This window comes from Magnolia sinica, chromosome 13 (assembly GCF_029962835.1).
Source record: "Magnolia sinica isolate HGM2019 chromosome 13, MsV1, whole genome shotgun sequence".
In the NCBI taxonomy this organism is placed as follows: domain Eukaryota; kingdom Viridiplantae; phylum Streptophyta; class Magnoliopsida; order Magnoliales; family Magnoliaceae; genus Magnolia; species Magnolia sinica.
In genome coordinates, this window is record NC_080585.1 from 9,614,046 (window position 1) to 9,641,213 (window position 27,168).

Consider the following 27,168-nt stretch of genomic DNA (forward strand, 5'->3'; position numbering starts at 1 on the left):
TGTGTGGATGGGACCCTAACCGGAGCCCGTCCAGACGTATGCATTTGTATATCCACACCGTCCATCTGTTTTTTTTTTTAACTTTATTTTAAGACCATGGTCTCAAATTTTATTTTATTTTCAGATTATTTTAGACCATGTCTCAAAAATGAAGCAGATACGAATTTCACGTGACCACACCACATGAAACAGTTGTTATTGACCATTAAAAGCCTTTTGTAGGCCACAATGAAAAGGACTAAAGATTTGGCCAATCCAGCAATTTTACGTGCCATGAGGCAGCGCGGCAAATCAGATGAAGGATGCTGTTCTTCTTCCACACGAGAAACAACAGATCATCAGGCCCAAAAAATTAGGATTTCAGTTGAGCTAAGCAGGGCCCAGCCTTTTGTAGGTATAGAATGGCCCACCAACTAACGATTGGGCCACACCAAACTTGGCCCAGTCGCAAATTTTGCTATTGGGACTTAAAAACTTAGGCCAGGTCCGACCCACAGGCTCATCAGCCCTGATCATTAGGGACCCATGCTGGTAATAGGCCTAATTTTCAGCATCGAGGATCCACGGCGCGACTGAGACTAGACCCATTTTCAAGCCGTGGTCTCCATTCAAGCATGTGTTTTGAGCCTCACCACTACACAACGGATTTTAGACCATTGCCGGCCATTCTTGGTTTCCCTTATTTATACTCCACTTGGAGGTCACAGATCGCATGGCTAAGATCATCCAATTACCATGATTTCAAACTATACCACACCAAGACGATGTTCCATCGGCAGCTAAGATCGTTTGGTAAGCAAGAAGAAAATCTCTCCACAGCTTATTAAAAACAAAAAATAAAAAATACATAGAATCAGATGTTACCAGCCAATGCGGGTAGCCCGTTTGGATTGCAAATAAATTGGAGTTCTCAGGCCTGATTATAAAAAATGACTGCCTTTCTAATGTGCCCAAACAACAACAGCAACAAAACCAGCAGCAGCAGGTGTTCATGTCCTTGAAAGAGAGAACATAAGTTGCCCATTTGCATTTTTACCCATCTATACATACAATTGAAACTGGTGGTGGAGGATGCAGAAGTTTCAACGGCATCAGCACAAATACAATGCAATGGGCACTGAGGCATTGAAATTGCAAAGCAAACACAACGAAAAGTTTCTCCCTCATGAAAACCAACCGTGATACAACAGCTAACCCATTCGGTTCTGAAGCTCCTCCATTCATCATTTCTCAACTTTTGAGTTTTTTCGACGTGGTATGCTGCCTAGAAAGGGTTTCTGCTATAAGTTGCCGACCAAACAGGTGTGAGTTCTTGAGGAGCAGGTTTCTTGAGGACGAGTCCACCACGTAGCCATGACCCGTCATCCATTGCAATAACTGCAACAGCAGATCTTTCTTCTCTGGCTGCCCAATGTAACGTGATACAGCTACACGAAACACCGCCTGAGGGGAAAAATAATAATAACCATAAAAATGCTGCTTCTTTTTTTATTAATTTTTTAAAATCTTCGAGTGTAGGACCTATCACAGACCACCTTGCACAACATGTGCAAGTCCAGGTTGCTCATCAAGGGGAGCCCGTGTGCACAAGGGGCCCCACAAATCAGGCCTGCCCAGTCATCAGGTGGGCCACGTGTATGTCAAATGTGGACCACTGCTCAATTCTTTTTAATCATCCCAACTTTTTTCCTTCCACAAGTGACCACACCTGGGACTGAACTGTCCTGATTTCCAGGCCATTGCACATGCATGGTAGGGTCCCCTTCGATGAATGGCTCCAGGATTTGGGTAGCATTAACTGTTCTAGTGTGCTTACCTATGTATGTATGTATGTACGAACATATTTAGGTACGTGCACGCATGCAGTAGAAAGGTGAGAAGTAAAGAGTACCAAAACCAAATCCATGTGACAAATCCCTAACCCTAGGAAAAACAATGTGAGCACCGTTCAAGAAATCAAAACCAGCATATTTCCCAAACATTTCGTATTTTGAGTGAAACTCACCCAGAAACCCACTGAAAATCCCAAAAAAATCACCATCAATCCTCTAAAATCACCCATTTTCAGATCCCATATATTTTCTGCTTTAGATGACCACCCAGCCATACACAGCTGATGTCATCTGTACAACCTGATGGTCAGCAAGATCCCGACATTCGTAAGCGTGATTCCGACCTCCGGTGCATGGACGCCCCACCCCTTCTGATTCGAGAACAAATAGCGGAGAAGGAGAGAGTTTGGGCAATAAGATTATTAGCCCATGGACTAGCACTCGCTTTATATACAGGATAGATATGATATTCCACAAGTGTACTTATGTATCAAGGGTGCTTTCCAACTTATTCGTGAGTCAACCAAACTGAGATTTACATACCTCATCAATCCTCTGGCCAGAACCGTGCAATGCTTTGACCACATCATTTATCAAGTTTATATTACCCAATTTCATAAATGCCACAGCAAACTTCCTTAAGGAGAGCTTAGAAATCACCTCAGCATTGTCCTGTGGAACTGAAGATTGTTAGGAACTAGTTGATCAAAACCATTCACGACAAACATATAACAGGGCTCATAAAAACACCAAAAGCAATACCTTCATCACGACATATGCATCTTTCAGAAGCCCACCTGCAACTAAGATGTTTAGCATCTTCTCATGAAGGGCCTCGCACACTGTCCTCTTGCTATATCTCAACATATTGTAAACAGAAAAGGCTTCCGATGTGGTGCCAGCTTCTCCAAGTTGCAATATTAGAGAAGAACAAAGTTCCTGCAGATGCTAACAATTTTAGAGACTTCTACAGTTGTGTTTTTAAAAAATAATAATAATTTAAGTCATGAAGATAGTAAACTCTTTTCAGAATTTTAAAATCTCAGTTGTCTGAAATTTTATCAGCGGACTCTTGTTCATGCTTACCAGGGGGTATGGCATGCGCGATGCTTGTGGAGACAGGGAAAGAGAAATTGGAGGGAGAGAGATGGGACGGAAAGTGTTTGGCTAGGTGTAGGCTACAAGCAGAGATAGAAAGAAAGAATCACTGGAGCGATTTCAAACAGTACGCATCCCATCTCACAGTTTCTGGTGCTTTGACCCACTTGAGTTATTGATGTGCCCCAGTTTTGGCCTCCCATCCTAACATGAGCCACCAACACATGCATGGAGTGTATGTCACAAATACGTCAAGGTTGGCCCGGGGTGGTTTTTGTTGGACAAACTTCTTAAGAATTGCGTCATTTGTGGGCTACATGAGAAGATGAGAAAAGGGAGTGGTCTACTCTCGTGAGAAATGAAATGAGGGAAATACCCCTAGTTGAAAGGCTGGAGGCATCAACTGTTTTTTTTTTCTTTTCTTTTTTTAGTATCTCTTGACAAATAATTGCAGGGACCGACTTCTCGTGTCATATATAGTTGAGATATGAATACGCATGCAAACACCCTCGGTAATAGTTAATTTATTAACAAAAATGAGCACAAAGGCTCCATGTGCAAGATTCTTACATCCCTGTTAACATTGATCCATCATTTTAATCAGTGTCTTTTGTACAAGAAATCCACCCTATTACATTGTTGGCCATCCTATATACACTCGCCTCCAATGCACCTTCATTTTGGAAGCACCAATCATTTCTCTCCCTCCAAATAGTCCATATAACTGCCATCATTACTAACCTTCGCCAATTAACCTCCTTTTTCTTGTTGCCACCACAGGCCATGCTAGTAGAAGCTCGACTACGGGCCCTGGGATCACCCACGTTGTACGAAAGAAAGCGATAAATCTACCCCACACCTTCCTAGCGATGGGATGGTGAATAAATAGATGATCTACCATTTCGCTCCCTCATGCACATGAAGCAGCCATTACGAATAATTACCAATCCCTTCTGAAGGTTGTCGATGGTAAGGATCATATTCCGATACCAAGAACCATATAAACGCCACCACTTCAGGAGTGCTGCAAGACCACACAAAAGATAACCTCTCACTATCTTCGTTCAAAGCTGAGTCACATAGCAACACATTAAAGGAGCGGACCGTAAATCATACTAATCTTTCCCTTGACCAAAACATGGAGTCCTCCCCAGTTGCCACCTAATACAGTAAAGCCATTCATTCCAATAACTGAATATACTCCACCTCCTTATCCATTAAATTTATTCTACATGGTGGAGCCCGCACCATTAGGTCGCCTGCAAAGGAGACACATCTATCAACGGTTGCCTCCAAATCCTCAGCTACTCTTACTAAAGAAGTAAAAGGTATTGAAAGCGAGCACTCCCCTATCCACAAATCCTACTAGAATTAAATTCTTTTCCCATCACCACACGAGAATCAGACTCCAGCCTTAAAACTTTTTCATCACAGATGTGACTCTCTTCAATAGCTCGGACGCTCTATAAAGCAACAATGTTTTAACCCACCAACCACCATCTTGTAAGCCATATTTACTTGTTATTACTTTTCTCCGCAGATTTCCTCCCTCCTTCCCAAACCTCCATAGCCATCTACCTAACGGGCTTCATTTATCAACTCCAACCTTCTTACTCCAGCTCCACCAATTTCCTTCTTCCCTCGTGTGGTTTGTATACCTCTTCCCATCTCAAGAGATGGGACTTATGCTCTCCTCAGCTCCTTGCTATAGTAAGTTTCTTCTTAGTCGCTCAAATCTTTCCACCATAAATGCCAGGTATTTGAAAAGTGACATGAACTACACTAGTAGATTGACATATCTGCTTTTATCAGAGTCAACATACTCCAAAGTGATAGGTGTATGCTTTAACATCAAGATAGCTTTCTCTTTATCCTTTCAATTACCTTATTCTAAAGGTTTTTGTCCAGTTTACCAATGCATAAGGGAAGCTTGAAGTACTTTGATGGTAGAGAACCCGTCTTACACCCAAAAATCTCCACCAAAGCTGCTACCTCCTCTCCAGATGTGCACACGCCAAACAATTTGCTCTTGGCTATGTTAACTTTTAGACACAAGACCACCTAAAAACATCTTGCAATTTCCTTAGATTGTCCACGATGCTGGAGTTTGCTTCGCAAAATAGGATGGTATCATCCACAAACTATAGATGGGAGCTTGGGGGCACATCACCTCCCACCTTAAAACCTTTAATAAGGCCCACTTCCTGTTCTTTGTCGAGCATTTTACTCGGTGCTTCCACCGCCACTACAAAGAGAAATGGAGAGAGCGACTCTTGCTGTTCTTTGTCGAGCATTTTACTCGGTGCTTCCACCACCACTACAAATAGAAATAGAGAGAATGGGTCACCTTCTCACCACCACTACAAACAGAAATAGAGAGAATGGGTCACCTTCTCTTAAGCCTCTCGAAGCTCAAAAAAAGCCTTTTGGAGAACCATTTAGTAATACCAAAAATCTTGCTGAAACCACACACTCTTTGATCCAATTTCTCTACTTTTGGCCTCATCCCAATCTCCTCAACATATAGTCGAGGAATCCCTAGTCTACATGATCATACACCTTTTCAACATCTAACTTGCAAGTGATTGTTTTCACTCCTTCACTGTGCCTTGCATCTAGACATTTGTGGGAAATAAGAGTGATGTCTAGAATATGTCTTCATGATACGAATGCTCCTTGGGTTTCTAAGATAACCTTCTCCAATATCGCAAGGAATCTTGTGGCTGGCATTTTTGAGAGTATTTTGTACAGCCTGCAATTAAGCTAATAGGACGAAGATCTCATAGATTTTGTGCCCCTTCTATCTTCGGAATTAGGGCTATAAATGAAGCCCCTAGCTTTGATAAAAGGCGTCCTCTCTCCTAGAATTCAACAAATTTAGAAAGGTCAGCTACGTCCCAAAAAGTTTGGAAAAAGCTAAAGGAAACTCATCTGGACCTAGAGCTTTGTCCCCTTCCATATATGTCATCGCCGCCTTAACCTCTTCCATTGAAATTGGCTTCTCCAAACTTCCTGTTTCCAATGGTGTCAAGTCATCAACTGATTAAAAGACGGCTGGCCCAAGTGAGGCCTCTTCCATCCCTCATCCGTCAACATTTTTTTGTAAAATTCTACAATGATGTTGCACACTTGCATTTTACCTTCAATTCTCCCGCCGTTCACTAATACATTGTGGATCACATTGTTCCTAGCACAGGCACTTGCAATGTTGTGGAAATATTTGGGGTTTTTGTCCCTTTCCTTCAACCAAGTGGCACACAAACGTTGTCTCCATGCTATCTTGTCTTCCAACAACTGACTCATGTAGTCCTGAGAAAGCTTTACCCTTGTTGTACGTTCTTTTGTCATTATTTCACCCCCTTCTTCCTTCACATCCAAGGCTCGAATTTGTTGCAGTATGGCTTCGGTTTACGCTTCCCTTTCCCCCAATACTTCCTTTTTCCATTCAACAAGCTTTCTTTTGAGTAGCTGAAAGTTTTTGAATAGCCTGAGGCTCACATAGCCTTCCAGTTGGAATGAATTCCACCATTCTCACAACTGGTCCCTTTGTTTCCCTCTTCCATATACATTTTTTCATACTCAAGTTTTTCTATTGTTCGCTTCAGGTTAACACAAGTTGTCCCTTACTGGGAATTTTGTGCATCCCTTAGTGGCTCAGTTTTTGATAAACAAAACTATACATGAATAAATAATAGGTGCATGCACCATTGCACACTCATACAATGTTGTTGCTGCTTGCAACAATTCATATCGTTATTGTATGTGTTTTATCTTGTCGGTATCCTATTTTCATACCGTGTTTAACAACAATTAAGGGGTTGAATAAGAAATCAAATGGATGATGCTACTTCACAATCTCTGCTTGTTGGATCCCAGCTTACCTAACAAAAAAGCCATGCTATACATCTCTTTATCATTTTATTAAGGTTTCAAGTTTTCCCACCTTGTTCCTATTTTACATGCCAAGCGTTAAAAGTTTCTTGCATCCCTAACATTTCTATTTTAAGAATTATGTGAGACGAAAAAGAAAATCATCTGCTCCTTGTATGATAATTGCATAGTTCAAAAACTCAAAAACTCAACTCAATATCCAGCCGGGATCAGGTTGACTCAAAGACTGAATTTGACTTGACTCAATGTTTAAAATATTAAACTAGGATTAATATTTCACAAATGTAGATACTTAGAATAATAGGAGTATAAAAATAGTAATAAAATAAAAATAAAAATTGCAAAACTGCTTGGCTTGCTGGTGTGTAACTTTGTTTGTTTGAGTTTTGGAGTTCAAATCCTACTAATTGCACACTCGTTTTTTTATATAAAAATGAACTTACTCGGCGAGTGACTTGGTTTGAGTTGTGCCGAATCGACTGAGTAGGCGAGCCAACACGACCAGTCAACCCGGGTCTGAACCGAGTCAAGCTTGCCAACGAGTTTCGTGGTGACTCTGTTTGATTTTTCGTTCAGTCAAGTTGACTAGGCCGAGTTTCGAGTCAAGTAACCAAGTTTTAGAACTACACCATAATGCATGGGAGGGAAGGATGGAGCATTGTGTTTTCATATCCTTTTTTTTTTTTATAGGGGAAGAAGAACCAAAAGAACATGATTAAGAGCAACATGTTGGATGGTTCATAACAAAAATGGATATAAAAATGAATAGTAGCTTACCTCATCCAGTTGATGGCCTCTACTGTGCATGTCTTGAACCATCCGGTATGCAAGCTGATATAATTTCTCCTTATGGAAATACTTTATCAGAATGTGAAAAGTGCTCCCATCAGGAGAGATGGCCAATTCATCCATCTTTTTCAGCAACTGCATTACGCTCTTCATTTCACCTGCTCTGCAATAAGCTCTAAGCAGCGTATTCAACATAACCAAGTCATACTTGTCATAGCTGGCTTCAAAATCCTTGGCGAGCTGCGTTGCTTCTTCCAATAGCCCACTTCGAGTGAAGGCAGAAATCATGATACTGTGAGAATAGCCATCTGCATGTGTAAGAAGCAAAAATGATAATTCCAAGAAAGGCATTAGTTGTTAAAATCTGTAATCCAAACATAAGCGATGGACATTCAGCTTATTATTCTTGTGGGTTTCAGATATCAATGATGGTTCACATCATTAATCTTGACTTTAAAGAGTAAGCATCTAACCCTGAAAGGGTATTTCTATAGGGTTCTTGTATAATGCCCTTGTAAATGAGACAGTAGACTGAGTGAATGGTAGAGAAATCAATTTAACCACGTGATACATGCTAAGATTAGTTCAGACTTCCAAAGCATTCTTCTCATCCTTATTTATCATAAAGCTGCTTTAAATTTCTATTATTGCACGGATGCCTAACATGATAGAATAAACAGTGATTGTATAATTAGAAGTTTAATACATACAACCCAAATACATGGTGATTCTTAGAGACACGACACAAGACCATGTTCTGTAGTTTACGTCTTCTGAAGATTGGCAAATAAACCAAAGGCCTTGATCGTGGGTCACAGAAAGGGAAGAAAGGCAATCATCAGAACCAATGGAAAAAAAGATGGAACAGGCGCTGGATGGGACCAACAATGGAAAAACAAGAGAGAGAGAGAGAGAGAGAGAGAGAGAGAGAGAGAGAGTACTAACTAAAGGGATTTATTTGCTAATGATTTCGTGGATATGGTACGCTCAAAACACTATCAAACTGACTTTTACATCAAATTGGCAAAAGCAAGCAAATTTTAAAAGAATGCATACCAGATTTCACTTTTTTGTTCGTCATTTCCTCAAAAATTGCCTTGGCCTCGTGAATATGCCCTGCCTTTGCAAGGCTATCCATCAATAAACAATATGGCATCTACAAAAATGTGTTTAGTCAGCTCCATAAACAAGGAAAATCACACAAAAAGCGAAAAGGGAAAGATAGAAAATGCTACACTATCAAACATAAATGTAATGATATGAAATGGGAATGGGTGTATGAAAATAATTAGGGCAGGCTTAGATATCATTTCCCTATGTGTATGTATCTTTGTTTGTCATTGTTGTTTAGCCATCTCCCAGCAACTCAGTTGGCTTTTAAAAGGTCAAGTGGTGAACATTTACAATCATACCCTGGCCTTTGTGTGTATGTGCATGCACAAATGCAGAGAGAGAGAGAGAGAGAGAGAGAGAGAGAGATGTTAGACAACCACTAGATCATATCCTTTAAAGGTCTTGTCCAGTAGTAGGCCACATAAGTACTATTGATGCGGGACATGAAATTTTAAATATGATATGCGAGATTCCGGGCTTTAAATCATACTAGTTCAAAACAATCACACAAAATTCCACATCCCACATAGAGTCAAGCACTCAATCAAGGGGAATCTATGCGGGTCCAGGCGTACACATGCTAGGGCTAGATCAATTAAAGTTATAGACCAAACAATGCTCAAAGGATAGTAGATTCATCCACACATGCATAAGAATATTTCCTCAATCCAAGGGATTCACATGTTTCAATTCGAGAAACCCTAGAGTTTAAAAAGTAGAATAGAACTTGAGGATTCGAAATGATCTAGGGTTAGGGTTTTAGAAACAAGGCGAGAGATGAGTGAAATAAAGACGAGAAGGAACCTATGATCAGCCCGCGCGTGTGGACAACAAACCGGCCTAACGCACGTGCGTGGATGGCGGCCTGCAAGTGTGTGGGGCCCACGATTCTGGAATCAGTCAACTAGGGCCTGGTCTGCCAAGGTTGGGCCACCTTCCCTCCAAATTTCAGGTCAAACGAATGATCGACTTGAACGCGGTGCTCTGCCGAAGTTTCAGCCCTCCTGCAGGGCCAGATTTTGGAAATCTGTTGTACGGGAAAGATTAACTGCAAACGTGAGTGGATTTGATGAGGGATGCCCGTAAGAGATGAAGAATATGGAGGATAGGAGATGGGAGCGATTTGGGATGGGTGTGGTTTCGCACCATGGTAGTTAGCCCTTTGAAGAAGGGAGAGTTTTGCACCCAATTAGGTTTCCACAACTCAGAGAATTAGAGGAGCAGGAAAACGCAGAATTTTATTAATCATCTTCAATAATTAAAAAAAATCCTACAAGGGGTTGCCTATTTATAAGAAAAACCTATACCCCGAAAGCCGTGCCATGTGCGCATACTATTACTTAAAAGACGAAGTAATTAAAAATAACAACTAATCAATGCAATCTAAACCGTTCACGATGTTCCTAATAACGGTAATAAGTAAAACTTAAATTCCTAGGTCACCTAGGGTAGTGGGTCACGATCATGAGATCCAATGATGGGATCCACATGATGATCGGGTCCACCCCAAGGAGCCAAAACACAGTCCTCTAGCTAGGAGGCCCTCTATGGATATCGTCATCGATTCAGATCGAAGGAGGCACCATCCTCCTTGCGTACATGCGTAAGGGGGGGTGGGCATGTGCGCGAGATGTCCCCATCAACTATCAAGAATTCCAAATAATAGAATGGTTAACAAACCTATACGTATCTATACACAAAAAATAAAAAATAAAAATCCACACCACAGGTACCTCATCTTCAGCATAGCCCATAACTTCCAATTTGATTAATAATTCTCTTGATTTTTCAAAAAGGCCACCTCTAACATATACCTTCAGCAAAGTAGTCAAAATCACCTACAAGATGTAGTTGTGAAGTTAAAAAGAAGATTTATTAGGAGATTGAAAAATGAGAATCAGTTCAATAGATGCAACTGACCTGCATGAAAAATGGGGAAAAATCAAGAAGAACCAGATAATAATAGTAATAATAGTATAGGATGAGTGTAGCTGAAATAAGGATGCGGAGATGGATCAAAGCAAAGACAAGGATATAATTAGAAATGAATGCATTTGAGGGAACTTGGGAGTGGTGCCAATATGCAATAAGACGGGGGAAAGTAAACTCGGTTGGTTTGGTCATGTGGAATGGGGACCAAGAACTGGGCCAGTTAGGAGTGAGTTGATGCAAGTTCAAGGCTCAAAAAGGGTGAGGGCAAGGTCCAAAAGGAGGTGGGCGGACATAGTAAGAAAAGACTTGATGACATATGTTCTAACTGAAGTTATGGCCCTTGATAGAATGGAATGGCGGAAAAGGATTCATGTAGCTGACCCAATCAGTTGGATAAGGCTTAGATGATGGTGATGGTGATGACGGCAATGATACACGATGAGGTTCAATGATGTAGCTTTAGTGCATGGAAAGTTGGAAACTCATAATAAATCATGGGTAAAGAAGAAAACAAACCTTATTTGGTACTAACCCTGCAGATTTCATATTTTCGAGCAACTCATCAGCCTTTGCATAGTTTCCATCCACAGAATATGCATTAAGCAAGGAGCTGTAGTGGAATATATTAGGAGAATGACCTTCATTCTTCATCTGCTGAAAGAAGGCCTCCGCCTCTTGGCATAGATTATTTGAAGCACAAATAGCTAAAAGAGTCCCATATATTACAGTATCCATGTGCAAACCGCTACTTTCAAGTTCTTGGACAAGATGCATTGCCTTAGAGTACCCATTCTTAACTTTGACGCAGCCTGAAAGCAGCTAAGGTAACAAGATAAAATAGTGATGGAGATGAGAATAGTATACCTGGAAGCTTTTGCTAAACTACTAACAAAATAAAACACACAAAAGGAAAAACAAGTCAAGGTTATCAACACTAACTACATTATGCAAACAAAATCAATGGAAGAGAGTTACTGTGACATACAGTACTGTAAGTTACAGCATCTGGCATTAGACCATCCTTTTTCATCTGCTCAAACAACCTGATACTGCTGTCGAATTTTCCATTCTTAACCAGACAACCAAGAACAGAATTACAAACAGAGACATGGTTTCTTGTCAGTTCATCCTGTATACTATTGTAAACTTGTAGCGCTTTTACGGGATCACGAGCCATCCCCATGGATTTGATAAAACTGCTATATGATGCTACATTAATCTTCCCATGCTTTTGCATCCAATCGAATAGCTGCAACATATGCAAGACCATACAATCATCATCTTGGTCATCAGCATTCGGCGGCCACAACATACAACTCCATTCATCCACAAGGTTCTAGCCAGATATGTGTTTTATGAGTGAAAATGTAGATTCTGCATTCAATGAAACATCTCACCTAAATTCTACAATAAATGCATATATTTAAAAAATATAAAAAAAAATCATCTAACATCTGACAAGAATAATAGATGAAATTCTGGCAAGATTGTTAGAAACGGCTTCAAGCATCAATGAGCGAGAAGTTACATAAAACAAAGCAATAACTATTCAAAGCAGAGGATAGCTATTACTGATAATAAGTCATAGTATGATTTGCCAATGAATCATATTTATTTAAAAATAAAAATTAAAAATTAAAAAATAAAAATAAAATCAGTCCAAAATATAACCTCACTTTCTCTATTACAATATTAGTTTTGCACAAAAACCCATTTTGTGAGATTATGTTGTCATGTAAGGTGACATAACTAGATGAAATGCTGACTTGGAGACTTGGAGTATGAGGCTGAGGCATTCATTACATGTGAGTAAGGCTCTGATTTCTTTTGGATGTTAGAGCAATGGTCTTCTAAAGTGAAGGTTCAAAATCTATAATGTCAGAAATCATTGCTTAGACTTCTGAACTTTCACTTGGCCGAATCAATGAAAATGGTTTGTAATTTAATAAGTTCAGTTCTTCATAGAATGATAAATAACGAAGAAAAGTGAAAACTAAAACAATTGAAGCATGACTGGCTCAAGTTTTTTCCTTCTGTTACAGTCATTTCCAACATTAGAGAATCAAACACATCCCATTCTAATAATGAAGAAGACAGCATTGTTAAGTTAAGAGGAGAAAGCAATATTCAGTACAAAGCAATGCATTTTCTTTTTCGGGTTGAAGCACCTGAGAAACATCCTTCCATCTTTTCAAGTCTCCGAAATACCACAAGATGATATTCAAATCTTGCACCTGCAACGTCCCTTCAAATCTGTAAGCAGCAACTGTTGTTAGCTGTCTTGATGCTAACTACGCCATGTTTGGAAGCTCATTTGGACTGAACTATAATAAATTAATTGAATAATGGGGCTACCCCAACTCCATTCGTATTTCACAACAATGAATGAGGCCCCCCAAATTGCAACTAAGATCATTTTATGTCCCGCTTGAAATAAACACACGAAATTGCAGTTTGGGGTTTGGTCATCACTGTGAAGTAAACCAGCGCACCCTTGCAACGATCATTTCTTCTATATTGATTTGGAAATTTTGCAATTCAGCTAAATTGAGTATCCAAAGACACCATAGCAGTGTTTGGAAGCAGAATCAACTTCAATTGCAATAATTAGGTTCAGACTTGAAACAAAACCAATCTCAATAGCATAGAGAAACAACCAAACATTTGTAATTGAAGAAGATAAAAAATAAATACGACAGCTCACTTCCACTTTGTTGCAATTTATCGAAATCCAAACCAACCATGCATCCAAACGCAGCCTTAATCAATGGATTGAGATGGAAAACGGACGGTAATAGTTAAATTCAAATTTTGGGTGTGAATTGGAATGAAGGGATGAGAGACCTGGAAAGAGCAGAGCCCAAATCGGTGGATTTCTTTACTTCGGATACGGCAGATCGTCTGGCGGAGAAGGAAAGGCCATCGGTCTTCTCGGTGATGGCAATGGAAGAAGAAGAAGAGTCGTGGGATAGCTTTGGCTCGGTTTTCTCGACGGTTTTGTTGAAGGAAGAGAGACAGCAGATCTTGTTGTCGTTGTTGCTGCTGCTTTTGTTGTAGTAGTTGTTGTAGTTGCTGTGGAAGAAAAGCGGAGGGAAGGGAGACGAATGAAAATAGAGACTGTGAAATCCGCTTATGGCTGGAAAGCTCTGCATTTCTATTCACCTCCTTTCAGTCGGAGTACACAGGCGCTCGTAGTAGTATACATGTCGAGGATAGATATAGAAGAAGGAGCATTTCACCGCACGAGTGCCGACTTGACGCGTGTGTCCAAGTCCGTGCTCCAAGCCCGGCCCGCTAGGCCCGATCATGGCCCGGATGATTATGCAACCCGGGACGCGGATTAGCTACTGACGGGTTGAGTAGGGAGACTCGCTGAAGTGACGTCACTAAGTCTTGAGGGCCCACCATGATGTATGTTTTGCATCCACACCATCAATCCATTTGGATAGATCGTTTTAAGTCGATTTGTTTCGGGCTGTCAGGCTCGGGCCTAAGTTTTACTCTACAGATCGAGGTCAGGCAGACCTCAAATATCGTGCTTGATATATGAGCCGGGCTGGATCGAGCTTAGACGTGGTTGTTATACCCGGTCCAGTCGATAATTGATTTTTAATTTGTATAAATGAGATGACGGGCCAGCATTTTAGACTGTCTTGTGGGCCGTTAACAGCCCTACTGCTTGGCTATCTTAGAGTTGGGTTACACCACAATATTCTCTGAAATCAGTTTTGGTTCACTCATTATTTTTTTACGGAATTTTTCACTCATTATTTATGATCTCATTAATTTGTGACATGTGGAGAAGATATTTGTATCCAATGGTTATAGGAATCATCTACTTACAATGGTCAATAACATGCTGAGAGGACACGAGCATTACTCTGGCTATAAGTCATTTGGGACTATCTTTTCGATGTATCTAGGGGTAAATGGATTTGTACTGATATAGTTAGATGTAAATGGGATTAAAAATATTTACAATATTGTAGACATTGCATTTAAGCTAGTAACTTGACAATGTGTGAATGATTTTTAGGAATTGAACCTGAACTCTACACCCTATCTAAAATCATAGTTATTTCTCCAAACCCTGGCCAAACCCGAGCCATCTCATTACCTCAAATCTCAACTTAACTCAAGATCATCATCCAATCCAAAGTATGCCCAAACCTTCACTCACAATCAATTCATTTTTCAAATCATTTCGGGTCATAAATGAGGTCGCTTTCGAACCATTTTTTTTAGCCAAATATCCAAAACGGGCTTTGGGTCACTCTCCGGGCCCAACAAGCCCACCGGCCAAACTGTGGGAGCAACTGTACGCGATCAGTAATCCGGTTGCCGCCCCCTTTCGAAAAATGTGCGCGGAGCCAAATCAGTCAGAGGCAGTAATCTGATTACCGTCTTCTCTCGACAAATGTACCTGAAGCTATAACTGTTTCTCTCCTCGAAAGTCAACTCTGTCTGAACCTCTTTAACCCCAAAATTTATACTATTTACCATTTTACCAAGCCCTTCAACCTATAAATAGTGTCACATGGCGTCTCCTTTCTCTCTACCAATCCAAAACTATCACATCATTATTTACCCTTCATAAACCCTTAATTACACAAAAGTCATCCCAATGGGTTATAAATACTCCCCTCCTCTCTTCATTATAATAATAATTAAAAAAAAAAAAAAAAACCACCAATCCATCAAGAGAATGAGAGTGAGAGAGAGAAAGTAGATGAGAGTGAAAGGGTGTGATTGAGTTCTTAAGCTCCCATCTTTTTAGCCCTCCTTTAGCCTCATCCGGCCATCTCTTAGCCTCTCAGTCCTACTTAAGCTAATCATTCTCAACCATGGTACACCAAGACATCCAAGTCATTTCAAGTGTAAGCCAGATATTATGCAATCATCACTAGCATTTATATTTTATCAATCGCATCATTATTTCCCTTCTCAACCCCCCTACTTCTCGAGGTTGTCATTGAATATATACTATGTGACTTGTCATAATTCTGGATCTTGTCATATCAGAAACTCATGGTAGTCTAGTCCTCTTGCATTTCATTTTAACATCATCATATCTCTTCTTAAATCTCATCTATAGACATTCTCTAAACATATGCTCTATGACTTGCCAAAATTTCAGATCCTGCCACATCAAAAATATGTGTTTGCCTAATCTCATTTTAATACTTTGCATCTTATTATTTTATCCCCTAAAGATCAACTTATCACAATAAGTAGAGACCGTACACTTATATAAGCAAAGAGAATGCCTAACACCTTCCCTCTTTGTAATTGAGGTCCCTTACTCAGAATATCAAATTGCAGATCAATAGTCAATTTTAAGTAAGAGAGTCTTCAGACTCTCTAGCTTTATATATTTTGCAGGTTCTAGCCGAGTACAAGATTTTGAGTTATGTGACTAGTGGCAATTCCAAGTTTATTTGTATCATCAATCCAAATCAGCCCAATCACCCCTACCACAAAACACATCAATCAACGTGAGTGCTGATTTTCCTGCGTTCACAAACACACAGTTGTGATTTGTTTTAAAATTTTACGTAGTTTGTATCGATTGAATTTAAATGCCTCTCTTTACACTTAAAAAAAAAAGAAGTAAAATAGTCACACATTTGATAAATATGTTATTGTGCTACTAACCACTGTACATATGGCACGCTGATGATAATTCAAAATAATTTAATTATTGGTTGCAATAATAAAAGAGTGTTTGGATCATAAGTTACTTATGCGATAATTAGTTTATCTTTGAATATATTTATTCATCTGATAAGTATGTTTAGAAAACAATATATTTATCAACCAAAAAGTTAATATATATATATATATATATATATATATATATATATATATATATATATATATTCGATTTGAACATCGATCATTAGTATTTATTTCTCAAGTTTGTTTGGTCCCCTCACATCCACCATCCATCATGTGGAGCCAATCTTAGACGTGGACTATTCATTATGTCGGCCCCACCTTTTATGTAGAACATGCATCATATGGGGCCTAACTTGGATGTGGGTCATTCATCATTATGGTCTAACTATTAATGCGCACCACTCATTATGTAGGGCCCACTCTTGATATTGGTTAACCATCAAGTGGGCCCCACCAACAAGTGTTATTATCCATCATGTGGAGCCCACCTTTGATGTGGGTTGTCTGTCATGTGGGCCCCACCTCTGATGTGAGTCGTCCATCATGCAGGGCCTATTTTGGATGCGATCACTTATCATTAGGGTTGACCTTTTATGTGGACTGTTCATCGTATGGGACCCACCTTGATGTGGACCATCCATCATGTGGGGCCACCATTTTTAATTGCTCATCATGTGGAGCCCACTTTTGTTGTGGCATATCCATCATGTGGGCCGTACATTCAATGTGGGTTGGGCTCGCCTTGGATGTGGGACATTCTTCATTAGGGGCCAACCTTTTGATGTGGACCATCCATCATGTGGGGCCACTTCAATATGGGGCCATCCATCATGTAGTCCCCACCTTTGAAGCAAGTCATCCATCGTACCAACCCACTTTGGATGTAGGCTTTTTATCGTTGTGGGCTGACCTTTGACATGGACCATTCATAAGTAGGCTCACATTAATATGGGGCCATCCATCATGTAGGGCTCACATTTTACGTGGATTATCCACTGTGTGAGCTCAACCTTTAATGAAGATAATTCATTATGTGGAGCCTCTTTTGATGTGGACCATGAGCTAAAACCTACTTTGACATGGACTATGAGATGGGAGTAGAAAAGTCATAAGTTAAAAAACTAAAAATAATCGTTTATTAAGACAAATAACTTTTGTTACATAAATACTTTTAACATGATGCTTACCAAACAAAATTAAGTGAAAAACAGAAATTAATTGCTTAAGTTAAAAGTAACTTATTTGGTGGTACCCAGATAGCCATACGTCTGGATCTTAAGTTACTTAAGATAAGCCGGATCTTAAGTTACTTAAGATAAGCCACTTATTCCACGATAGCTTATCATAGTTTGTACTTATTAAAAAGATAAGTATGCTTGGCAAATAACATATATATACTAATCAACCTATCTTTTTATGTCTATCTTCAATAGGAAAAGTACGAAAGTAAAAAAATTAACTAAAGCAATTATGTGCTTTCAAATAAAGAAGTTACTTATAATTAATAAAAAACCAAACTTACTTGTTTGAAATAAGTCACATATCTATTCTTTTTATATGTCTATCTTCAGTAGGAAAAATAGAAAAGTTAAAAAATTAACTAAAGCAATTATGTGCTTTTAAATAAAGAAGTTACTTATAACTAATAAAAAACCAAACTTATTTATTTGAAATAAGTTACTTATCTATTGCTATTAATAAAAAAAGTATCTTATTTGGAGGTATCCAAATGGGCCTAAATGACATTAGTAGGATGATATGAATTGTCCCAACATTGGCCATCTAAATAAATAATTATAAAATGTTGATGAGTTAATCGATTGTGATCCTTATGTTTATGGCCCACACGAGGTGTGAGATTTCATCAATTTTAGCTAGATTATATATTTTAATGGGCTTATTACAACTATCACCTATCTACACTAGTTTGGGATGTTAAAGTTGATTTAGCTAATTGACAATTTCAAATACATTCTAATTACAAAATTTATATTCTTCACGTGGGCCACAATATACAAAGTAAATTCATGAATAAATTCTTTTCAAGCCATTCATTTTTATTTTTTTGATACCCCATGGCTCACTTGAGATGTGAAAATGGCCTATTTTTATTCCAAGTGGTGTATCTCACCTAATGGGAAGCTCATATCTCAAGCATGTGTAACAGCTGGTGATGTGCCATGTGGATGTAGATTTAAAATTCAAACTACAGGGTGTAAAGTTTTGCAATTCATTCATTTTACTGGTTTTGCTATTCTTCTTACTTTTTTTTTTTAATACTCATTTTAAAGGTTGGAGAGAATCGCATGTATAACGAAAGCATTACTAGGCTACTAATTTATAATAAATGTGACCTGCTATAATATCTTGAAATAATATAATTATTAACTACATTATTAAAATTATATTAATTTGATGATTAAGCAGTCTAAATATTAAACATTGGCCATGTAAATCAACAACTAAAAAGGTTGGTTAATCGCTCGATTGTGATCCTATGCTTGTAGTTTATCCATGGCTTAGAATTTTATTATTTTTTAATAAAGTATATGCATTTTAACGAACTCATTATAATAATTGTACACTAATTAAAAATATTAAAATTAATTAAGTAATAAAATTTAATATTAATTTATGAAGACATCGATATTTTCAATCCTAATGCATTTCAAATACAAGCTGTCAACGTAGCTAAAGCATGTGATGATTCGGAATTTAGATATTTGAAATACAACCTCCCAAACGGTCCCCTGTATGATCCAAAGGGATTTATCAAATTATCTCTCATGCCACGTGTCAAGTTATTTCAAAAGCAAAAAAAACAAAAAAACAGGATCGCACGGCAATTTCTGAATTCATCCGCGCTTCATGCTTTCCCGCCATCGCTTCTCCGTTCAACCATGCTTCATTCTGCGCCAGCAAAACCGGGCCCACACCGGCCCGCCTCTCCAAACCAACGCTCTCGATTCCTTCGATCTCCTCCTCCGTCAATCGTCCACCGTCCATCAATCCAAACAGCTCCACGCCCAGATCATCATTGCCGGTCTCCACCACTGGAGCTTCCTATCAGCAAGACTCATCTCCATCTACAGCAGTTTCAATCTCCTCTCGGATGCCCGCTTGATCTTCTCCGCTTCCGTTCTGACCGACCGAAACCCTAACCTGCTCTTATGGAATTCCATCTTGAGAGCCAATCTATCTCAGGGGCACTCTTCAGAAGCCTTCAATCTCTACTTGCAAATGCGGGAGCTCCGCGTGAGCCCCGATGGGTTCTCTTTTCCTTTGATCATAAGAGCTTGCGCTTCGATCAGGAACCCCAAATTGTGCAGGGCCGTTCATCATCATGTTATCCTGATGGGTTTTCAGTTTCATCTTCACGTGGGTAACGAATTGATCGGAATGTATGGGAAAATCGGACAGAAGGGCTGCGCACTCCAGGTGTTTGATAGAATGCCTCATAGAAGTGTTGTTTCTTGGAACACTTTGATTTCTTGCTACGCGATGAATTATGACTGTGATGGCGCCTTTGGGATGTTTGAGAGGATGGCATTGGAGAGGGTGGAACCAAATCCTGTGACGTGGACGTCGGTACTGTCAGCCCATGCTCGATGTGGGCGGTGGGAAGAAGTTGTGGGTCTTTATGGGGAGATGAGAACGAGAGGAAATGGGGCTACCGCCAAAGCGGTTGCTGTTGTTTTGTCTGTTTGTGCTGATTTGGATGCACTGGAGAAAGGCAAGGAGATTCATGGGTATGTTATTAGAATTGGTTTTGAGGATTATGTTTTTGTGAAGAACTCGCTTATATGTATGTATGGGAAACATGGGCAGGGAGAGGATGCGAGGGTGTTGTTTTCAGAAATGAAAATGAAGAGTTTAGTGAGTTGGAATGCTTTGATATCTTCCTATGCTGCAGGTGGCTTATGCGATGAGGCTTTTGAGGTTTTCTCACAGTTGGAGAAGACAGGGGAAGATTCCAATGTTAGACCGAATGTTGTAAGCTGGAGTGCAGTCATTGGTGGGTTTGCCTGGAGGGGGAGAGTGGATGAATCTCTGGAGCTCTTTTGTCAAATGCAATGTGTTGGAATTGAACCCAATTCGGTCACAATCGCTGGTGTTCTATCAGTGTGTGCAGAATTAGCGGCGTTGGGTCTTGGCCAGGAGATACATTGCCATGTGATCAGAGGTCAAATGGATGCAAATATACTAGTAGAAAACGGATTGCTCCATATGTATGCCAAATGCGGAAGCCTCAGAGATGGGAAGTTATTATTTGAAAGGATGGAGGAAAGAGATTTGATTTCATGGAACTCAATGATCACCGGTTATGGGATGCATGGATTTGGCAAGGATGCCCTCAGGGCTTTTGATGAGATGGTTGAAGCTGGTATCAAGCCTGATGGAATCACCTTTGTTGCTCTTCTGTCCGCATGTAGCCATGCTGGGTTAGTTGCTGAGGGCCGCTGGCTGTTTGATCAGATGACCAATGAGCTTATGCTTGTGCCCCAGATGGAGCATTATGCTTGCATGGTAGATCTTCTTGGACGTGCTGGATTACTGCAAGAGGCAAGTGAGTTTGTGAAGACAATGCCAATGAAACCCAATGCATGTGTCTGGGGGGCTCTTTTGAACTCATGCAGAATATACAAAAATACTACCGTGGCAGAAGAGGCTGCTTTGAGGATTCACGGCATTGAATCAGAGACGGCCGGCAGCTACATGCTGCTCTCGAATATTTATGCTGCATGCGGGAGGTGGGAGGACTCAGCTAGGGTGAGAGTGTTAACAAAGACAAGAGGTTTAAAGAAAAACCCGGGACAGAGTTGGATTGAGGTGAAGAAGAAGGTTTTTATGTTCTCGGCAGGGAATGCTTCACAACCAGGTCTGGAGGGAGTTCACGGCATTCTTGAGGATTTGGGTTTGAGAATGGAGGCTGAGGGGTACATACCCGATAACAGCTTTGTGCTGCAAAATGTGGGTGAAGAGGAGAAGAAGCAGATCTTATATGGGCATAGCGAGAAGCTAGCAATTGCTTTTGGACATGCTAATGTTCCTCCCAATATGCCCATTAGAGTCATGAAGAATCTTCGTGTTTGTGGTGATTGCCATAACTGGACCAAGTTCTTTTCCAAGATGACAGGCCGGAATGTGATTGTCAGAGATGGACATCGTTTCCATCATTTCATGGATGGGTCATGTTCTTGCAAAGACTACTGGTGAAGCTTCCAATTCTGACATGCTTTGATCAAGAGACCTTGAAATGCAAAATGACCGATTAAGCTAATGGTAATGTTCACAGTTTTATATTAGGCCCCATTTGGATCCTTATATTGGTCATCCTAAGATTTGCCAATATGTGCATTTTGTTGAATATTTTCAAAATAAAAAATGTTGGTTAATATAGTAATAAAGGAAAGACGCTCCAAGATGCGTTACAGAGTTGCTTTCTTTAAGTCAGTATTTGTGGGATATTTTCAAAATCAGAAAATATATTAAAAATATATTTTGGTTGTGAATTTTCAAAATAAAAAGTTTTTTGTTTTTATTTTTTCATTTTTTTTATTTTCATTTTCTCTAAAACTTTCGTTTTAAAACTTTTTATTCTTTGTAAATAAATTTCCTACCAACAGTCAATTATGACAAGTTGGTTACATGAGGGCATTTTGCCACCCAAGACCAAGGTTCATAACCCCACAAGCACCGTTGGCACATGCACACACACACACGCATGCACGCGCAGCGTGGACAGTGGGCTACTCAGGTGTGTTTCGTTGCTTTTTGGTTCAATCTGAACTTTGCACATATGCATGATTGTGAAGAACATGAGGAGCCTTAAAATTTTCCCTGTACAATCTAGACCCGACCAGGGGTTTGGATGGTGCAGATTGGTGCCTAGGTTGAGTGTTTGACCAGTTTGCTGACATGGTGCTTGGGCGGTGATTGCCTTTGCCCTTGTGGAGAGTTTAGCGTTGACCATCAGGTGGAGTGGCAGTTGTATTGACCAGTTTGAAATTGGTCAGGAGTCGCAATGAAGAGTCAAGGGGTGCCATGAAGACTACCTATGTCTATTCGAAAACAGACACAAGAAATAATCCAAGGGTCTCCTGGATGTCTATGTAAGTCAGGGTCTAGGGAGAGATTTTGTTACCAATACCAACACAATTCTATAAGAAAATTGTGCTTTTTGAAATCCTTTCTGTGCCGTTATTCGTGCCAAAAAATCTTCCTTAATTTTAGACTGTGTCTTTGTCACCACCGAAACAGAATACAGTATTCTCATTCTGTAAAATTTTTCACAGAGATGTTCGGGATCGATCACCAACACTGCTCATTGTAGATTGATAACAGGGAACTGGCCTCATTATATCTTAGAGTCAGTTTGCCGGTAACCCGGATTAGTAGACTCAGATTAAATTCATAGTGGGGCAAATACTGACTTAAGGAAAGCGAATCCGTAGTGCATCTTGAAGCCACTTTCCTGTTATATTGAAGCCACTTTCCTGTTATATTCAACTGTCTCATCATCGTCATCATCTGACCCTTATACAAATTAATTAGGGTCCGCTACATGAATCCTGTTCTGCCATTGGATTCATGATGGAAGTTGTGGCATAAGTTTAACTCTGGCTGCCAACCTGACACAATTATATTCAACTCTGTCAATTATAATTACTATATTAACAAACACAACGAACACATTTTAAACTGGATGAGCATAGAAATTAGTTTTAAATGCATATATTGGCCAATAGGAGGGGACATCTCTGCCTCATCTGGCCCCATCTGAACTTCGATTTTCAGTCAGTGTAGATGGAGAATCAATCCTTGTGAATAAACTGGATTCCAAATAAATGTCAAAGAGGATGGGATGGCTTGTTTCTGCATTTGATTTCTGAACATGCACATCTTTTACGGTACAACGTTCTTTCCATGCCGGTTGAGAAATCTGAAACATGATACATTGGCAGATGGTTGACAGTTATGGAACAAGCTGATCAGCAATGAGCTTATGATTCAAGACGGAGTAACACCTGCCTCATTCCCACTAGTGTTGATGATGATTGATGGTAATCGCATATACCATAATGTTTCAAGATAATATGCCATGCTCTAACCAGTGTCTATGATTGCAGACCGACAATCAACCTTGTGTTTGCAGTAAGAAGGGAGAAACAACTAAAGAGCCTTTGTTCTAATGCCATCTGTAAGCATTTTTGCAAACTCATTGCAGCACAGAACTTAAGGCTTCATTTAGTGTAGATTTCTATATATTCTTTGGTCAGCGGACAGTCATCAGTACAAAGTGCATCGTCTTTCCAAAAATCTGCTGCAAAATTCACATGAACTAGAGAGCCACTTCAGCCAGTTTTCGAATTTATTTAGTAGACTCACACAAACTGATGGACTGAATCCGATGAAGCACATGTGTGGCCCAGCTGTCCCCGATGAAAGGATATCCCGAAATCTTCACCAAATGGAACGTTCACTGATTATTTTTTTAATTTTTAAATTTTTTTTTTTTCTGGGAAACAATAGTTCAAGGACATTAATATTGAAACTTCTATTAAGCTGCAATTTGGTCATTGCAGTGTATACATCTTTGTGCTTGGCAGGTATTTGCGCACAGGAGTCGATACAGGCACATCAGCTTATGCAGCAGAAAAGATGGAAACCAAGACGAGCAAATCGAAAACGTAAATATTTGTTTCCATAGAGAAAAATTGATAGGTTCATGACTAGATGATGACACCTTCAGAAAAACACCCGTTTTCATTCTTCGGAGAAGATCCACATGCTGGAGGATGCTCTAACTGAGAATATGAAGAAGTAATTAACATTCAATTCAATCCGTGAGTTCTAAATGCCAAGATTTCCATTCCAATCTTCCCTCACCCTCTTGATGGGAGAGGATTATATTTGATAAAGGACTGAGTCATACTCATACAATTGGAAATGCATGATGAAGGGGTTCTAGACTTCTCTTGATGGTAGCATAGTTCTAAAAGTCAGTGGGTTGGCTTCATACTCAGGCGAGTCAACTTGACTCGACGAGATTTCATGGAAACGGGTGTGACTCGGTCGAGACTGGACAAGACTCGTCGACTTGACTCCCGAACTCAGTCGACCCTATGCTGTTGACTTGGCATGACTCAACCGAGTCACTCACACAGTCAATTTTTTGACCCTTTTGATAAAAAGGTTACCCCTACAGAGGAAATCAAACAGGCGACCTCAAGTAAAACAGCAGTGGCTACTACCAGCAGGCTACAAGGTGTTGTTGTGTTTAATCTTTTTAAAAAAAAAAAAAAATTGTTTATAACTATTTACTACAATTTAAATCTGAAAGCCATACTATAAATTTAATTATTTACGACTTGGTCGAGTCTTCATGTTGACCTGACCGGCTAGACATTGGGTTGAGTTAAGTTTTCGAGTTTTTGAACTATGGATGGCAGAGCTGCTGAAATTCCTAGATTGCCGCCGTCACGCCCACTAGCCTGATTGGAGCTGGAGAGTGACTGAAACCAATTTTCAAATTCTTGTCTCAGAAGTAAAATCCCATCAGAAATAGAGTGCTCGAAGAATAAAATGGGCCCAACTGATTTTTAGACCCAGTGTGCCTTTGGCCAAGTCGGGGCTGCACCTACAGCTTATGGGCTCAGGCCTAACTTGTTTAAGATACACTTTTGTGTAAAAAGTATGAAGTTTATACAAGGGGTGTATTCACCAGTGCTTGTGTTGTGAAAAACAATGATCGATGTGCAAGTATCTCATCGATGGTGATGAGAGTCGAGGCACAGGTCAAACTGCCTAAACGACTGGAGCATGTGATCAGCTTCAGGGTCCACAACCCATCACTGACCAATCTGATTTTAAAACCCATCATTTCCTTTATACAATCCCTTGTACCTTTTCTACTCTCTTGAAGTTGTTCATGTACTACTTCATCATATGCTCTCCTAAAACTGAAAAGAAAACGGTGTTTTGCTCTTTGGCCAAGCATTTGTACTGGTGAGGCCTGCTCCAGATCATTCATATACTGAGGCTTTACTGATGCCTGCTGCAAAAATTCTCCCTCATCACATAATCTCAGCCATCTGATTAGTGGTCTGCAAACGGTAAGCTTTAGCCAACAGCCAAAATTCAGCTGGTAAAAGAAAATCCCACCAGTAGTCTCGATGGGGGAGATTTTTCGGGCCATGGCCCGTTTGTGATGGGGCTCACCAGATTGATGCTGTGGATATTAAAAACACATGACAAATATAGATTTTCTGACCAGAACTATAGTAGAAACAAAGGAAGCCCAACACTATGCTAGATTGCACTCTATCCATCAAATGAATAAATGGTCAGATATCACATTACTGTTTTGGAGAAAAGAGAAACATATGGGGCCCGTAATGAGATCATTGAAAGAGAATGAGTAAAAAGTAGAATCTGATACAATTGCATTTGCGTCAAATACTGATATCGAATTTGACAACATCCCTTTAATGCAGAGAAAATCCAAACAAGGGCCACCCCTTCCAACTCTCAACAGCTTGCACTGCCTTCTGCAATCATTGTAAGAAAGACCCAAAAAGGATTTTGGGGTTCATGTGGGATGTTTTTTTCTTTTTTTCTTTCTTCTTTTTTAAATAATTGTCAAATGCAAACAGAAAATTCCAGGTGTACTCGAAACAAGGAGCACGTGTGCAAGATCAGAGTCGTTCATCAGGCAATCCCCACTTTGTAGTCCCTGTATGTCGAAAATCAGGCTGATCTTATCGTCAAGCGGGCATAACATTTTCATTGAATTTTGGACTTTGGGTTGATTTCTCTTGACCATTCATTTGTTTTGTACAGTGGTGATCACTTGATGAGTGTTGCTGATTCTTGGGACATGGCATCTTTGAAGTTTGGATTGTCTAATGAGTGGCATCAATCTGGCACACTCGTTTTTTTTTTTTCCCACATGTGAGGCATTGGGCCATCTTCATTACACATGTAGCAATTAATTGTGCTAGTAGGTCCATGCATTTGATGGGCCTAACTCATAAGTGGGTCATGTTGAAACTTTTACTCAATCCGATGGTCCTAACTGCTGGATCAACAAAGTTCTACTAATAAGAATGTGGGCCATGGTCTGTTTGGCTCTACTGATCCATTGGCAGGTTAATAATCAAATGATCATGATGGTTCAATTGGATAAATTGTTCACGGTGCATCTTTTGTGGGGCCACCAATCAGACCAGACAATCGAGATCACTGTAAAAGTGACCGCATATACAGCCCGCTAACCTCTCCAATTGTGATCTTGGGCCCACCAACAGGGTCTCCCAACCACCCAAATCAGGCGGATGCGTATTGCATGGTGATCCCAACACCTCATGTTGGGATGTAGCGGAATTTGATTGAGCCATGTTCATCTCTTAGAGATGGGCTGACCGAACAACTTTCAAACATGCTTTGTGTGGGCCCTATCTTTGACAAACCAATCAAATCCTGCCTCGTCCCAACACCACCAAGCCTGTTGATATTGGGGTCACCATTCAATCCGAGTCCAAATCAGGCAGACTGGAATAAGCAAACCGTATTTATGGGATTCTTAAACTGTACATCGATGTCATAAGTGCGCCCCACATGGTTTGAAGACCTTTGGTTTAGGTGGTTGGTCATGACCTTTCTCCATTTATTTCTTTGTTGGGCTCATTATGGTGGGATGTCTTTCGCAATAAAAAAGCCCATAACACTGTATATAATTGACTAGAAAATACAATACTTCCAATACCCCATTTTTATTTTATTTTTTGAAAATGGTGATCATAACTCTACAATCAAGGTCTATCAATGGCCA

At 39.9% G+C, this 27,168-nt stretch overlaps 2 protein-coding genes across 10 annotated transcripts; one reads left to right on the forward strand and one right to left on the reverse strand.

The window, feature by feature from the left end:
• Nucleotides 1-860: 860 nt before the first annotated feature.
• On the reverse strand, nt 861-13,859 carry LOC131222733 (pentatricopeptide repeat-containing protein At1g10910, chloroplastic). 3 transcript variants are annotated; one of them, XM_058217900.1, is made up of 10 exons: nt 13,500-13,858; nt 12,824-12,908; nt 11,641-11,904; nt 11,172-11,474; nt 10,457-10,561; nt 8,667-8,766; nt 7,599-7,918; nt 2,595-2,771; nt 2,376-2,504; nt 861-1,443 (listed from the first exon to the last, which is right to left on the reverse strand). In XM_058217900.1, exons 1-10 carry the CDS (start codon nt 13,805-13,807, stop codon nt 1,231-1,233), a joined length of 2,004 nt encoding a protein of 667 aa, XP_058073883.1. In that variant the 5' UTR covers nt 13,808-13,858; the 3' UTR covers nt 861-1,230. The 3 variants fall into 3 exon arrangements, with proteins under 3 accessions (XP_058073883.1, XP_058073885.1, XP_058073884.1); XM_058217902.1 differs by lacking the exon at nt 2,376-2,504 and having other exon boundaries at nt 2,583-2,771; nt 13,500-13,859; XM_058217901.1 differs by lacking the exon at nt 10,457-10,561.
• A 4,984-nt stretch (nt 13,860-18,843) lies between these two features.
• LOC131222734 (putative pentatricopeptide repeat-containing protein At1g17630) lies at nt 18,844-24,732 on the forward strand. 7 transcript variants are annotated; one of them, XM_058217906.1, is made up of 4 exons: nt 18,844-21,617; nt 23,300-23,398; nt 23,465-23,535; nt 23,901-24,732. In XM_058217906.1, the coding sequence occupies exon 1, from the start codon at nt 19,203-19,205 to the stop codon at nt 21,549-21,551; it is 2,349 nt and encodes a 782-aa protein (XP_058073889.1). In that variant the 5' UTR covers nt 18,844-19,202; the 3' UTR covers nt 21,552-21,617; nt 23,300-23,398; nt 23,465-23,535; nt 23,901-24,732. The 7 variants fall into 7 exon arrangements, with proteins under 7 accessions (XP_058073889.1, XP_058073891.1, XP_058073890.1 ...); XM_058217908.1 differs by having other exon boundaries at nt 23,921-24,732; XM_058217907.1 differs by having other exon boundaries at nt 23,945-24,732.
• Nucleotides 24,733-27,168: the final 2,436 nt, after the last annotated feature.

Coding starts and splice junctions, on each gene's coding strand:
- LOC131222733 (XM_058217900.1), bottom strand. CDS start 13,807: ATGCAGAGCTTTCCAGCCATAAGCGGATTTCACAGTCTCTATTTTCAT. Junction 11,475..11,640: donor ATGCTGTAACTTACAGTACT/GTATGTCACAGT, acceptor TTGTTACCTTAG/CTGCTTTCAGGCTGCGTCAA. Junction 1,444..2,375: donor CTGGCCAGAGGATTGATGAG/GTATGTAAATCT, acceptor TTTTCCCCTCAG/GCGGTGTTTCGTGTAGCTGT.
- LOC131222734 (XM_058217906.1), top strand. CDS start 19,203: ATGCTTTCCCGCCATCGCTTCTCCGTTCAACCATGCTTCATTCTGCGC.